We start from the raw sequence: 16,623 nt of genomic DNA, 5'->3' as shown, positions 1-16,623 counted from the left end.
AACCACCTAGTCAGTAATAAGATTGGAGGGTTTCACGCAGGTCTCGCATCTAAGTGGGTTGGTCTCGTCGAGCTCGAGGTGCAGCTGGGCCGTGGGGTCTACTTACTAAAGACTAACCCTCCTATCAGGGTCCACGCATCGGAGTTGCGGCGAGTCACCCAACCGCTGCGCATACAGAGTAGCCTGGTACTATCACAGCTCCACCTGGAGGAGAGGCTACTAATGACACAGCACAGTCTGATCATGAGGAGAACACATCGAATATCATTGAGGAAGAGGCTGGCAGCGAGGCAACCCCGACCCCCGACACGGCACGTACCGGTCAAGAGGATGAGAGCACATCCAGCGTTGTCGAGGAAGAGAAGATACAATCTACGACCAAGGCAAAGTCGACAAGTGTGATAGACTGTTGAAATTGTTTCAAGTTATAGGGGGAATATTGACGCAAGTGTATTATAATGATATCACTTGAAAACAATATTCTTTAACCCGTGGGTAAATAATGCCAATATTGAGTTTGGATTTTTATTATATTTTTTTTTAATGATTATTGTACCGGTTGGTACACCTATACGCCGCACATTTGAATTTTCCGCCTTAAAGTACTCCTCTACAGCTGAAACTCTGAACTTTAAAACCAAATTAATTCAACCGTTTATCTGAAGATGTCACGGTGTTAATTTTGAATTGTTTTTGTTTACTTATTATCAAGAAGTGTGGACATTTTCCCACAGATGTCTCTACCAAAAACTATGATCATGCACCCTGGTACGAAGTGATGGAACTTTCCTTGAAGATATTTTAAACTCTTGAGTTTTCCTATAACTAAATTTTGTTCTTTCATTTGTAGGTTGGCAATATTAATCTTTCTTTCCGCCAGTTTTGAACTTAGCCAATCCCGAATTTCTTTAATTAATTTTGGACTAATCGTGTCCTTCTTCATATTTGATGTGTAAACTTTAGCCGACCAATAAACGCATGTGGGTGTGTCTTAATTATTCATGAAAGGTCTCAAATCTTCCCCGAGAGTATAAAATCTGCTGATATTCCGGGCTCTCCGCCACTCGTACAACATCTAGCTTAGTGTATAGCAGAAGGCGGGAAGTGCCTCTTTCATCCGCCAGCAGCTCTTCAACAAGGTAATGGCCGTTTAACATCTTTCTTTTTCGTTGCTAGCTCAGCAGTTTAACCCGCAGGGCAGGTCCGAAACCTTTAATATGTAACCTATAACTTAAAACATGTACATTTTTTTTCCATCTTTGTAAGACTTCATATATCTTTAAATGTAAATCTGGGGTAGAGAGTGCTTTACCCTCTCGAGCTCCCCTTCATTTCTGAATTGAGGTGACTATGTTTTCGTAACTTATTTTCTACTTTTCCCTAATGTGTTAAAATTTTTCTTGGAATAGCCCCTGTGTATCGGCTTAGCGCCACTTAGGTTTTAACAAGCTTTCATGTAGGAGTGCAAGTACACGCCTCCATTCATCTTGTAATTTTTTTGGGGCCATTTAATTAATCTGTTCGTTTTCCACGAAGGCCCAGTAGATTGGATACTAGATACCCCTGTTTCTTTGTAGGTGTGCCTTGAGGGCAGTTGATAGTAATGTTGGTTGTTGCCTTTGATAGGCTCGGAAAATTGAGAGCGGGTTAGCTCTTTCACTTGTGGTAATGTGCCTCAGAGAGGCTTGAGATTTAAAGGTGGGAGCAAACGCTCCATTGTATTGAGGGAATTTCTGCCCCTTGGTAATATGTTGGTTGTGAGCTGAGAGCTCAGGAATTGTAAAAATTAGGGCTTGTGGCCCAGATTGTTAAAGTCTATCTAAATCTCGGCTTTCTTGGTCTTGTACCTGATTTGACTTGTTGTTATTTGTTAAAAATCCAAAAATTTTAATGTGAAAATTGTTAAGTTTTGAAAATATAACCTTTATTAAAATTTTAATTCATCTTTCGGCCTTGTAGTTAGACCCATTCCAGCCCGCACCTTCTTTCACCTCTGCTGATCCACCAAAACACGGTAACAAGTGGTAGCAGAGCATGGTTGAATGGGTCTCAATTTAGCCCCTTTTGATGGCTAAACATTGCTTTTGTTTTGAACTCTAACAATTTTCTCTGTCGCTGGAATTTTCTTTCTTATTTTCTAAATCTGTCAGTCTTTTGTCATCATGTCTGGCCCTCGCGATGTCCTCCATCCCGGCTATTTGCGCAAGGAGGAATTAATTTATGAATGAACAATTAGAAATGTTCAATCTGGAGGCACAGTTGCGGCCGATACCACCAAGCTTAAAGATTCTCTTGATTTGCCGATTAGTATCCCCATCTTGGGGGAGAAAGATATTGACGACGTTCTCTCCACGATCACTGATAATGCTACTGAGCTAGCATCAGTAGTTAGTTTTTTGAAGGGGGTGATCCATCACCTAATCAACTTAAATGTGTGCAAGCTAGATTGTTCCATTTTTACAATAGGGTTACTGATCTATTGTCTCTTAAGTTAAATGACATTCAAGGGAAGGAGACTAGTGCTGTTCTCGAATTGTCCAGTAAAGTTAGCCTATTGTTAACTGGGGCAGTACCCCCCAAAACCGACTAACCCACTCTGGTAAACGTAGTGAGCGAGGAGCATTCTACCATGGGGGAAGAAAGGGTAGGAGTCCAACAAACATCTGTCCCATTTGAAACTGAGTCCTTTCGTCGCACATCCATTCCACTCTTTGTGTTGAATAATGCACCCTCTGAAACCGCCTCTCGGCCCCTTAGGCCTTTACCTACTATGTCACCCCGGTTCAGTAGTTTGCCTCATCCTTTAGCGATGTTGCTTAGGGCACTTCTAAGTTTTCCGTTAATTCTACGAATGACGTCATCACATTCTTAAGGTTTTTAGTTGAATTCCAAGATCATGCTCTTGTATTTTCTCTTTCTCCATGTCAAATCCTACAGATTATTTACCCCTATTCCTTTGGTGTTCTCTCAGACAAAATAGTAAGAGCCATTGCTGAACAATCATCTATTGAAGACTTCCATGCCCACCTGCTAGCTAACTTCATCCTGGCTAGGGCAAGGTCCTCTCTAATACAGAAATACTATTACAGAGTACAGCGATTGGATGAAAACGTGGCAGACTTCATCCAAGACATTAAATTTTACACTAGGGTATTTGCTCTACATTTCCCTGAAGATCAAATTGTACAGGCTATTGTGGAAGGAATTTCACCATCTTACAGGTCATACTTGTGTTTTGCGTCGCGTCCACAAACTTTTGCCTAATTAGAAGCTATGGCTATCTCAGCCGAGGGAGTTAGATATGCGGACACATTACGTGTCGCGAAAGAGCCCCCTCCATTTTCTGGTAATGTTCGACCTCCACCTCGCCGAACCCTCACACCCCACAAATGTTATGCTTGTGAGTCGCCTGACCATCTCCGGAACAAGTGCCCTCTGATCAAATCCAACGGGACAAAGAATGGAGCAGGGTCATCTCGAGGCTGTTTCAAATGGGGCGCCTTTTCCCATTTTGCCAAGAATTGCCCGAATTCTAATAGCACTCCCTCCTGCTGAACTTCGGGTGCAACCTCCACCAATAATCAAAAGTGACTAGTGGCATTGGCTGAGTCGGCGTGCCCACCTTCTTCAGGCTCAGCCCCGGTTAAATCCGACGAAATCTCAGGGAAAACTCAGTCTTCTAATTTATCTTTTGAAGGTCCCAAAGAATGTCTTAGGATTGCGGTGGATGAACCGGTAACAGCTCTATTAGATTCTGGCAGTGTGTGTTCCATTATTTCGGCAAAATGGTATTCCAAATTAAAATCTGCTTGTGAATTTTCTGATTTTTGTTCGTCTTCGGTTTAATGCATTTCGGCTAACACTTCTCCATTAGAAATTTTAGGTTTTCTGTATGCTAAAATTAGAATTGCTAAATTTACTTGGAAAGTTAAACTGTTTGTGGCGAAGCATTTCTCTTGCCCCATTATATTAGGAGCGGAGTTTATGTCGCACACCGGTCTAGTGCTCGACATTCAGAGCAAGTCGTGCACTTTCAAGTTTGCGAGTAATGTCAAAACCCCCTTACTTAAATGTAGTTCTGTGTCATGTTCATCTGTTTCGCCTAGGATGAGATGTTGTTAGACCTTTTAGACATCTACCTGAGGAGCAGGCCGATAGTATTCGTAAGTTGTGTCAGTCGTTTCCAGAAGTTTTCTCCAAGACTCCTGGTGTTACTGACCTTATCGAATACAAGATTGAGGTTACGGATGCGATCCCTGTTAGGTTTCCACCTTATAGGTTATCTCCACCTAAAATGAAGGCTCTGAAAGAAATCATAGATCAGATGTTGAAAGATGGTATAATTCGGCCCTCTAAGTCGGCGTATTCATCGCCTATTTTCCTTGTTCCGAAACCCCAAGGTGACTTCAGGCCTGTGATTGATTATAGGGCTCTCAATCGGAAGGTGATGTTACAATCTGTGCCCCTTCCCGACCTTCACTCTTGCTTTTCATGGTTTCGAAAAGCTAAGTTCTTCACCATCTTAGACCTCAATCAGGCATATAATCAGATCCCTCTAGCTGAAGAATCCAACAGCGTTTGCCACGGATTGGAACTTGTACGAATACAACCGTGTGCCTTTCGGGCTCCCCACGGGAGCAGCTGTACTTACGAGACTGCTAGACAGGGTCTTCTCCGACATCAAATTTGAGTATCTATACCATTATCTTGATGATGTCATCGTATTTTCTAAGACCTTTGAAGAACATCTAGATCATCTGAAAGAGGTCCTGAGTCGCCTTTGTAAGGCAGGGTTAACGGTGAAGTTGTCCAAGGTTGCTTTCGCTAAGCCTTCCATATCATTTCTAGGGCATATTGTGTCGCCCGATGGTGTCGCTGTAGATCATTCTAGAACACAGGCCATCCGTGATTTCAAACCTCCTAAGGACATCAAAGGAATTGTCAGATTCATTGGTATAGTGAATTTCTTCAGGAAATTTATTCCTAACTTCGCTAATAGAGCGCCGCCCTTGAACTTACTTCGTAGGAAAGGCGTCAAGTTTGAGTGGGGTCCTTCTCAACAAGCCGCTTTCGAAGATCTCAAATTAGCTCTGTGTAATGCCCCTGTTCTTGCCATGCCTGATTTCTCGAAGAAATTCATCGTCCAAACCGACGCGTCGTCGTCGGTGGTGGCTGCAGTCCTTCTTCAAGAGACTGAACTAGGGAGGCAACCCATCGCCTATGCGTCTAGGACTTTATTGGCTCAAGAAGCCAAGTATTCCATTTATGAGCTTGAAGATTTGGCAGTCTTATTTGCTCTAGAAAAGTTCCGCCTCTATTTGAAACATGTCAAGTTCGACTTGGAGACTGATAACCAAGCCTTAAGTTGGGTCTTAGGTAGGCTGCGTCGCACTGATCGCATAGCCCGCTGGGCCATCAGAATTTCTGCCTTCCAATTTGATGTTAGGCATATAAGAGGAACTGAAAATGTTGTTGCTGACGGACTAAGCCGTATGTTTTCTAAGGATGTAGAGCCCCTTGAACAGGAAGACAGTTCTTCACTTCCCGAGTCCATATCTCCTGGTGTTAATGCCATTCTAACTGATGCTCCCATGCTATTTAGAGATATTGAAAAATATCAACGTGAAGATCCTCTGCTGGCTCCTATTATGGAAACCCTTTCTTCTGGGGAACATGTCGTCCCTTATGTATTGAGGAATGGTGTTTTATGTTGCCCGTCGGGGCATGATAAGAATATGAAAGTTGTGGTTGCAGCTGTCCTGGTACCTATGATCTTCAAATACTACCATGAGACCCCATTAGGGGGACATTTAGGCATCTTCAAAACTCGAGAAAAGATCCGAGAAATGTTCATTTGGAATGGTATGGACGGTGAAATTCGTGAAATGGTAAAAGCTTGTAAAACTTGTTGGCTGAGTAAACCTACCGTGTCCACTAAGCTAGGTTTATTGTCTTCTCACCAAGCATCGCGCCCCATGGAACATCTTTTCATCGACTACGTAGGACCCTTCCCCCAATCTAAGGGGAACGCCAACAAATTCATCCTTGTGTGTGTAGATGGTTTCACAAGATTTTCCTGGTTATTTCCGACTAAGCTGGCTACCGCTCAGTTCACCATTTCGTGTTTAAATTCCATATTCGCTTCTTTTGGTCCATGTCAATATATTGTTTCTGACAATGCTAAAGCTTTCACCTCCAATCTCTTCTGTAAATTCTGTTTTGATCTGTCCATCTCTCATGTGACTACTTCTGCATACTATCCTCAACCATCTCTAGCTGAATGGGTCAATCGTAATCTTAGGTCGGCTCTAATTGCCTATCATCATGATGATCATTCTAGGTGGGACACGTCCTTGCATTGGTTAGCTTTCGCTTTGAATTCGGCGGTTCATGAATCTCATAAGTTTACTCCAGCTTCCTTGATGTTTAAGTTTGTACCCAACACACCGCTTTCTAACCTTTGGTCTCTTAGTGATATTCTACCTGAGACAATAGATCCAGATAATATTAGAGATATTTGGAAGAAGGCTAAGGCCAACCTTTAAATTTCTCATGAAAAGGTTAGGGAAAGATATGATCGTGGACGGAGGCCCACCAATTTAAAGGTAGGAGACCAAATTATGGTCAAAAACTTTGTTCCCGCGGGCAAGCTTGCCCCCAGATTTCATGGGCCGTGCACTGTTTTGGATTTCTTAACCCCGGTGACTTTATTAGTAAGCAATCCAGCCACCGAGAGGATCTTTAGGGTTCGCCTGTCTCAGGTGAAACCGGTGTAATGTAATTGTTAACTTGCCATCTGTGTCTTCCAACGGTGTAAAGGTTATATCTTCTATTAATGTTAGGCCTTCTGCCCTTTGTTCCCTCATCTACCTTGTATATGTATGTAAAACCTTACCCGCCGGTTATTCTGCTGTCCTTTCCCGTACGGCCATTACCAAGCTCCTGTCTCCTGCTAAACCATACCAGTGGTTTAAAGAAAAAAATTTGTCCACGCCATTGGCTCCTCTGCCTCACCAACAAGATCGTACCCTAAAATTAGAAATCAGATGTCAACAACAATTCTGCCGCCGAGATTTTATTGTTTCAGTGCCCCGCAGCCCTTCGGCGCCTTACTGCCACAGTGGTGGGGTAAGGGCCCACTCCACTACCGTGATGACCTTCTGTATACGGCGCGCCGGAGTCTATCTCCCGGCACAGGCTGAAGTGCGGTGCACCAACTGCAAGCTTATGTGGGGACTGTAAACAAACTTCACATCGGCGGCGTCCTTCACCACGACTACCCCTCTCATAGTGCGGGAGAGAGGTATCTCAGGGTACTTGAGGAGTCCGGGCGACCTCGACTGGACTTTGGCAGCGGCGGCTGGTCTTGCCGTTGAAAGTAGCAACATGTACCTGGTATTCTACGGCAAACAAGACACGGAAAAGGGTGCTTTGGACGGATGAATCTAAATTTGAAACATTTGGTTCCAATCGTCGCCAATACATTCGTCGCCGCCCCGGCTAAAGGGTTATGGAATCCTGCATAATTCTGTCTGTGAAGCATGGAGGAGGAAATGTGATGGTGTGGGGATGTTTTGGAAACAATCAGGTTGGTGATTTGGTGAAAGTAGAGGGAATACTGGAAAAGAAACAATATCACCGTATCCTTTCGTGCAATGCCGTGCCATCTGGAATGAAGCTGATTGGTGAAGGATTTGTTCTACAGCAGGACAGTGATCCTAAACACACCTCTCATTTGTGCAAGCAGTATCTGGAAAAGAAACAAGCTGAAGGAAAATTGTAATTAATGGTCTGAATCCTCCTCAATCACCCGATCTGTCACTTATTGAACGTTTGTGGAAAGAACTTGACAGGAAATTGAAAAAAATGGCACCAGGCAGTGTGGATGGGTTGTGGCAATGTCTGTTAGAAACCTAGGGATGTATGAATACTGAGACTTTGGAAAAATTAACAGTTAGAATGCCACACATTTGTCAGGCAGTAATCAAACAAAAGGTTGACACATTGATGAACAGGCAGTATGATTGCTTAAGATGTTGTAATTGTGTTTCTAGCTGCTTGTGAATGACCAGTGTAAAGGAAAATCTAGTTAAATGTGTAATAAAAATAGTTTAGTTCCAAAAACATGGGTATTTCCTTGTTGATTTTCAACAAATAGCCCCTATCTTTCATGGTAAGTGAAAATTCATGGGTGAGTCTAAACTTTCTGACGCTAGTGTATATAATTTATTATTACCTGTATATAGGGTGTGCCGGCTGAGTGGCTCAGGCGGTTAAGGCGCTGGCCTCCTAACCCCAACTTGGCAGGTTCGATCCTGGCTCAGTCCGGTGGTATTTGAAGGTGCCCAAATACAACAGCCCCGTGTCGGTAGATTTACTGGCACGTAAAAGAACTCCTGTGGGACTAAATTTCGGCACCTCGGCGTCTCCGAAGACCTTAAAAAGTAGTTAGTGGGACGTAAAACAAATAACTTTAATTAATTATATTGGATGTATAATCCACTACAATATTGTGCAACACTCTGTAATATCCGGAATAATGTATCTTCGGCAGTAGATGGTTGTAGAAAGTTCTTTATATTATAACTAGGCTACTGGGCACACTAGAATTTGCGAGAAAAATATACTGTCATATTTTTCTAGAAGCCTGGCCAGGCAACATTAGAGACACAGACTTGTGAGTGAGATCTGAGTTGTTTTTGTGAACTCATGTTGTGTTTATGCCGACATGCTGCAGTAGTAGTCAGCTGTTTTAAGATGGCAGTTTTAGTCTTCTGATTTTTTTGTAGTAGTATTTTGTTTATAATGGCCTTTAATAGTTTGTGTGTACAGAATTTGTGAAAATAACTTGTACGCAAGTGATAGCAATTTGTGTGCGTCTTTGTGGATACATCAACATACGGTAACACAATAATTTTAATTAAATTGTTTCTTTTTCAGTTATAATTCTGGACAATAACTAGCTCAGAAAGAATGAGAATAGATGATTTTGAAATGGGGTGTTACAGAAGAAGCTGAATGTGAGATGGGTAGATCGAATCACAAATTAAGGGATACTGGGTCAAATTGGTGAGAGGAGATCGATTTAGATAAATTTGATGAAGAAGGGATAGAATGATAGGGCACATCTTAAGACACCCACGACTTGTTCAGTTGTTTTTTTTAGAGAAGTGTAGGCGGTAAGAACAGTAGGGGTAGCCCAAGGTATGAATATGACGAACAGAGTAGATCAAATGAAAAGGTTCGCACGTGATAGGGTAGCATGCAGCGCTGCATCAAACCAGTCTGTGGTCGGAATTAAATTAATGTGGGTTCTAATTTCATCAGTATTCTGCTTTACTTCCTATTGGGTGAAACTCATTACCACGTTTCGATTGGCAGTCTCATGAGTTAAGGTTTGATTTCCTACTTAGATATTCCCAATTTGCCTTGTAAATAAACTACAATTTATAGGCCCATCTTATACAAGTCATGGGTAAAGTATCATTATAAAACACAAACCAGCTGTGGGAAATTCCTCCTTCTTGCAATGCATTAATGAAAAGTGAACAATGTCTCCAGTTTTGTCTCATTTTATAGGATAGGGGAGAGATCCCCGCTAATAAATCTGTAACGTGACATCGGGCACCTATTCTGGGCCTTCCTTTCCTTAATGTTGTCGTTTGGGTTATTATTGTATTTATTACATGCTTCCACTCTGTGCTAATATCATGCTTACCGATATCATTGAAATTGATCTTACAATTAATTTGTTCATATGTCTTTCATTTTGTGTAATTAACATGCTTCATATTTTTATTATTTAATTTTTTGAATTGATTTCTTATATATTGGTACCTCTGATACGAATAAATAAAATAACCGATATCATGTCATCATGCGTGTAGAGTTGATATTTAACCATATAATAGAGCTAAACGACAATTTATAGGTCCATGTTAGGTAAGTCATGGATAAAGTATCATTATGAAATTTGCTAATTCAGCAGTCTTATAAAGACCAACCTTGCCATGGATGATGCCACAAACCAGCTGTGGGAAATTCCTCCTCCTTGCAGTGCATTAATGGAATGTGAACAATATCTCCAGTTTTATGTTCCCGATGGATGCAGATTGGGTTATGTGCCAGAGTTATTACATTGTGCTCGATCAACAATTTCACGTACTGTAACGCGCACTTACCAGGCTTACAGCAGCGTTCCTTGGTCACCTGTACTCCATAATAGAGCTAAACTACAATTTATAGGTCCATGTCAGGTAAGTCATGGATAAAGTATCATTATGAAATTTGCTAATTCAGCAGTCTTATAAAGACTCTGGCACATTACCCAATCTGCATCCATTGGGGACATAAAACTGGAGATATTGTTCACATTCCATTAATGCACTGCAAGGAGGAGGAATTTCCCACAGCTGGTTTGTGTCTTCATCCATGGCAAGGATGTACTCCCTGCTAATAAATCAGCTACAAGACATTGAATGAATAGGGAAGTGTGATGACTTAGAGGCCACCTGTTTAGATGACAACTGAGGGTAGTAGTAAAGATTGCTAGTGCAGTTTGTTCCATTTAATATATTGGTAACAGCACATGATGATAGATATATTATTATTATATTATTATGACATTTTAAGCTGGAGGTGAAATATATATTCAGCAGAAGCTTCAGCTCGAGAAAATGGATAGAGTCTTGGCATTAGTAGAATGGAGTACAGGTGACCAAGGAACGCTGTTGTAAGCCCGGTAAGTGCGCGTTACAGTACATGAAATTGTTGATCGAGTACAGTGTAATAATTCTGGCATGTAACCCAATCTGCATCCATCGTCTACCAACGCTACTGCCCTTGTGGCATCTTCTGAGCTCAGTGGCATTTTCACTCCTGGCAAATGCTATTTAACACCGAGTAGATCAGAGAATTCCCTCCCTAACACAAGAAGGTAACTACTAGGATTTGGAAACGAAGATCTGCATTCTTTTTATTGGCAGTAATTTTCAGCTGCCTTTTGGGATGGTCTATTGTTGTCTGTTATTAATTATTGTTGAGTTTATTCCATTTGGCAATCTTTGAGAATATTTCCTATGATTTTAGTGCATAGTAAAAGTTTTCTTAGGAAAGCATGAGAAATTTTAAAATTTACATTACATCTCAGTTTCTCAAACATCTTGAAATGTTGCCTTTTATTTATAAGTATCTCGATGCAGTAGGCATCACTTACCCGAACCAATTGAGACCAGATATAGTTCAGATAATAGATTGTTCGGGTAACCAAACTCACAGTGCATAACATGAATTCCTGAAGATAATTTTACCATGCAATTTGAATTAGTATGAATTACACAGTTTACTTACCTTTATTTTATAAAGTAATCACTGTTCCTGTCGTCATTAATTTATGGTTACAGTTAATGGAAGAAGAAATAAAATACATGGAGATCGCAAGTTCAGAAAACACAAAAGACAGTACAACAAACATGACATAGCACAACACTTCAACTACTGTTCTTTTCTTAAATTGACAAATTTGTAAGAATTTATTGAAGTCAAATGGTCAGTGTATGGTTTAAAACTGTATGTAGTCTACTTGCTCTAAGAGGTTGAAACAGGAATTGGACTTTCTGCAAATAATAGACATTCAGATGGAAAGATGTTAAACTTTTCTTACAAAAGGTGTTTGACCGGACTGAAAGCTAATTAGCATCAGATGATAGCTGCCTCTGTGGATCCGTGGTAGAGTGTCGGCCTCCGGATCCCAAGATAGCGGGTTCGAACCCGGCAGAGGTAGTCGGATTTTTGAAGGGCGGAAAAAAGTCCATTCGACACTCCATGTCGTACGATGTCGGCATGTAAAAGATCTCTGGTGATACATTTGGTATTTACCCGACAAAATTAATTCAATCTCAGCCATAGACGCCCAAGAGATCCGGTTTACTCTAGGTCCGCTAGATGGCAGACAGAGTAAACCGGAACGTCGAAATTGACGAGCAGACAGCCAGATGGCATCAAATCGAAATGTCTGCAAAACGGCAGCTGAGGCCATACGATGATTATTATTATTATTATTATTATTATTATTAGCATCAGATGATTAACAGTGTAGAACATGATTGGGATTTCTGAGAAGATAAACTCTTTCACACAGTTATACTGTACTGTAATCTCATAACTGTTATATTGTACTTGTCAGCTGGGGTATTTTCCAAACTGTTACATGGTGACAGAGAGAAAACTTAGTGAATCATGCATTGAAAAAAATGAAAAAAACAAGGAAAGATACCAAGTTAATGTGGGTTGGATATTTGACTTGTCAGATAACCACTGTTCAGATAATTGATGTCCTACTGTACTAGCAAAATTTACACTATTTTTCTGCAACCTCAAAACATTTTGTAGATATTATTATTGCATTTCTGATAGTTGTTGATTATGTTGGATAGAAATTGCTTATTACATTCAGCTTAATTATTGGTTTGTGTGAATTATTTCAGTCTGAAGAATAGTGACGATAGTGGCGAGGAAGAGAATAGTAATAAAGATCTGCATAAAATGGACAAAGAGAGACTGGTAAGTAAAATGTTTAAGAATGTGTAAGGAAGGAATAATATGTACAGGCATTTCCATGGAGACTGGATATGGTTTCAGTTGTAGCGTTCTTGCAAGACCAACTACAATACCTATATATACTGTATATGTATATATTGTAGTCGGTCTTGGTTCTTGTTATTTAATCATATCAATCCTTAACGTAAAGAAATAAATGAATACTGGATTAAAGCCATTATATGTATTTATTTAATGAAGCTGAGCTTTCAGCCAAATTGCATTAGCCATCATCAGGGCATGTTAAATTCTGCCTCCGATAGTGAGCAAAGAAATTTGAAGGAACATGGAAGTCATGACCATACTATGCACGGCCTACCCCACTAATTGGACTCAAGGATCATCGTGCTGTAATTCACCACCTTCTTTCGACAGTTTCGTGAGTGCGTCCCGCTGTTCCATGGTGGTGTTATGCATGTATCTCTGCAGTACAGGTCTCCATGTATTCGATAACTTGAAGCCATCTTCCCTGTTTATGTTATTTGGGTGCAATTCCATCTCTATTGCTTCACTTACCAGTCGAGCATAGAAGTCTTTTACAGCCGCGATGACCTTTGCCTGAACTCTGAACTTCCTTTGTACTTATGCTTGGAAATGGGGCTGCCTGCCTGCACGCTTGGCTATCGGTTCATTCCCTGGAGAATGTGCTCCGAATGTATTAGAGACTGTACCTTGGTCCTGGAATCGAATATTGTCTGGTTCAGGTAGACAGAGTGAGAAATGCACATGTGCTAGAAAGAACTAGAGAAATCAGATAGCTGCTACAAGGTTATAAGAAAAAAGAAAAGAAATTGGATTGGACACTGGATGAGACAAGACTCTTCACTAGTGGATGTTTTTGAAGAGTTGATGACAGGAAGAGGACTAAAACTATATCAGATAGTGGATAATGTAAGGATAGAAGGAAGCTACATCAAAATAAAGAGTAGCAGTGGACAGGAGTGCATGGATACAGCCCTGCGCATATATACAAAATATTATCTGGAACCGCGAATGGTTATAGACGGTTATTGCAACTATTTAACCACATTATGCCCAATGTATTGTAATGGATAGATCTGTTAACATAATACAATAGACCTGATACCTGGCACCAGCCCCTCTACAGTAACAGGTTTATGAAGGATTTCCTCTTGCGACAACTACTGAAATATTGAGCGGTTCTCTTTCAGAACATTTATTTCTTCCTTTCAGTTATAGTGGACAGGAGCCAGTTAGGCCTGAGTCAGATGTACAGCTTTATGGATTCAAGGCTTTTTTTTTTTTCTTCTTTGCGTTTAGGCCATCTGTTGACCACGGTGCTTGTGTTCTAGCTGTGTTTTTGTCGTCGTCTGCCCCTTTTAGCATACTGGATTGTGTTCTTAGTGGCCTCTTGAGCCTTCCTGTTGGCCCAGTATTCCTTCATTTTATTGCTGAATTCTTTCCTGCGCTCCTCTGACCAATTCCCGGCTCGTTTGTGGCTAGCTGATGTAAGGGATGTTAGGAAAGGTTTAGTTTTGACCATTAAATGGTATGCATTTCTGTCAGTAATGGCGGCTTGATTAATATTAAGCTCTGCATGATCTTTGTCCACTTGTTTGGTCCAAGGGAATCCAGTAGCTTTACCTATATTACTATTCTGTAAAGGGTCGCTACATAAGCAAAAAAAAGAGTGTAAGTGAAAAATCCACAGACTGTTTCCAGTCGTCTGACCGGGTCAGGAATGGAATGAATGAAGTCCCCGTGTAGCGGTGAGGCTAGGAAATGTGCCGGCTGCCAAAGCCTGTCACACTCCTCTGCGGCAGTGATAAATGACTGACAAATGAAATCTTAGTGGAGAGTGTTGCTGTAATGAAAGATGACAGGGAAAACCAGAGTACCTGGAGAAAAACTTGTCCTGCCTCTGCTTTGTCCAGCACAAATCTCACATGGAGTGACCAGATTTGAACCACAGTATCCAGCGTTGGGGGCTGGCGCGCTGTTGCCTGAACCACGGAGTATACCTGAGCGAAAATCAATAAATGTCATTATTTAGAAATTATCAGCAAAATATCCGCACTGCCATACAGTTTGCATCTACCAAGATAGTAACTTTGCAGATATCCTCGGATAAATCTGTGGATATCAGCATCCGTGCAGGGCTCTATGCCTGGAGAGCTACCATGTGAAGATCTGTCTCAGCGCAGAACATTTATATATTGTCTTAATAGTAGGCTGTAATATATTGCACATTTCTGTAATAATTTATCGTTCTCAAATGCATTTTTATTTGACGGAAGTAAATATCACATGAGAACACCTTCACTTCCTTATATAAATTACTTTATTGTCACTGTAAGTCACATCGCACAATTATACACACTAGCAAGTGACACTAGAACACTTAATAGCAGAGTACCCTGAAGTTGATTCTGACAAGTACAGATATCAACAACACCTCGTGCACTATAACATAGACTCTCTTGAACTCGCCGCCTCACTGACTGACGGCTCGATATATATACTGTTCGATCCACTGTCTAGACTTGTCAATTTCTGGAAGGGTTCTTACAACACTCTAATGGAACATACTTGAAACATCGATCGACCAGCTAGTCGAATGGAGTACCTCAGTAATGGATCCAGCTAGAACCTTCATTACTGTTTACCAATACACATGGAAATTTTTTCAACATTCCTAATGTCTCTACATGTATCTGGATAATAAACCTTACAGTAAGTTTCCAGAACCCTTCATATATACCAAATTATACTAGAATAAATCTAACATACGAATATTATGGAGTTTTCTACCGTTTTCGACTATATAGATTTTGAGGTTAAACTTATACAGTACGTATTTGAGGTTATACAAATTTATAATACATATTTACAGGGAAACCATGTATTAGGCATATTTAACATTTAATAAATGAAAATTTAGCATTTAGTGAAATATAACTAAAATATACCAAACATCATCATTGAAGGTTTTACACCAGTTACCATGTCATACCTACGACAATCCCCCCCCTAAAATCTTCAATATCTATCCTGTACATTCCTTACTCTAGGTCTTAAATTATATCTATGTCTTCATCTTTCTTATCCTCCAAGGTAGGTATTGGTATGTGTTGATCCTCCATGAAGTCTGCATTCTTCTGGGTCCCCGCAGAGAGCATCGACTCCTTGGTCTCTCCGACTTCCTGTAGGGGTCGAGGTAACGCCTTCAATTCCGATGCATGCACCTTCGTCGGCGGTGTGGTCTTCAGAAGATGCACACCATTTCCCAACTTCTTATCCACCTCGAAACGTCCAAGCCAGTTTGGAGCCATCCCAGCATGGAACTTCTGAAGCCTGTTGCTGAGGGGATAGTTTCGACGAAGAACTAGTGTTCCAGGTCTGAACTCCCTTTCTTCTGGTGCATTGTTCTCGGCTTCTCTCTTTGAGCGCTTTTTGGCCTGGCGGTGTACCTGCTGAGTCTGCCGCTGGTCCCGCATATGCCAGGTATCAGGATCCTCCAGTCCCTCTCTTTGTCTATTGACAAAATTCCAGTCGCCAGTTCTCTTTATTGGACGTCCAAGGAAAAGTTCTGCAGGTGAGAAACCCGTAATGCGTTTAACCCGCTGTCCTTCAGTAGGTGTTCGTCCCATTTGGTATGTTCTCTGTCGAACAAGTGAATCTGAAGCATCTTCTTTAACTCCTGGTTTCTCCGTTCAGTGGGATTTGCTTGCAGACGATAGATCGGTGTAGACCAGTGTTCAGTTCCCCACTCCGACAGAGCTTGCAACCACTGTCTCAAGGTGAACGGACTACCGTTGTCTGTGAGTAGACACCGAGGATACCCACACCGACTGAAGACTTCCGTCCTTAAGATTTGTATGATACGCCCCGATGTAACTTCAGGGATGGCGAATGCTTCCACCCATCTGGTGAATAGGTCAGTCACCACAAGGATCCCCGTCTTTCCGTCCTAGGATAGGGTCCCATAAGGTCAAGGACGAGAACCTCCCAAGTCTGATGCGGTTGGCGTCTTCTCATGCTGGTACTCGCCTTCTGGTTGTTTGC

General features: G+C 41.3%; 1 protein-coding gene across 1 annotated transcript in view; it reads left to right on the top strand.

Annotated features, from left to right (window-relative positions):
* The window catches only part of eIF4EHP (eukaryotic translation initiation factor 4E homologous protein), a 149,543-nt gene that overhangs the window by 24,779 nt on the left and 108,141 nt on the right, over positions 1 to 16,623 (top strand). The window contains exon 2 of the mRNA XM_067137858.2: positions 12,486 to 12,561. Within this exon, the coding sequence (XP_066993959.1) occupies positions 12,486 to 12,561 (76 nt within the window). The remainder of the gene's footprint in view (positions 1 to 12,485; positions 12,562 to 16,623) is intronic.

The sequence above is a fragment of the Anabrus simplex genome, chromosome 1 (assembly GCF_040414725.1).
Source record: "Anabrus simplex isolate iqAnaSimp1 chromosome 1, ASM4041472v1, whole genome shotgun sequence".
NCBI classification, from domain to species: domain Eukaryota; kingdom Metazoa; phylum Arthropoda; class Insecta; order Orthoptera; family Tettigoniidae; genus Anabrus; species Anabrus simplex.
This window is presented reverse-complemented; position numbering and strand designations above follow the sequence as displayed.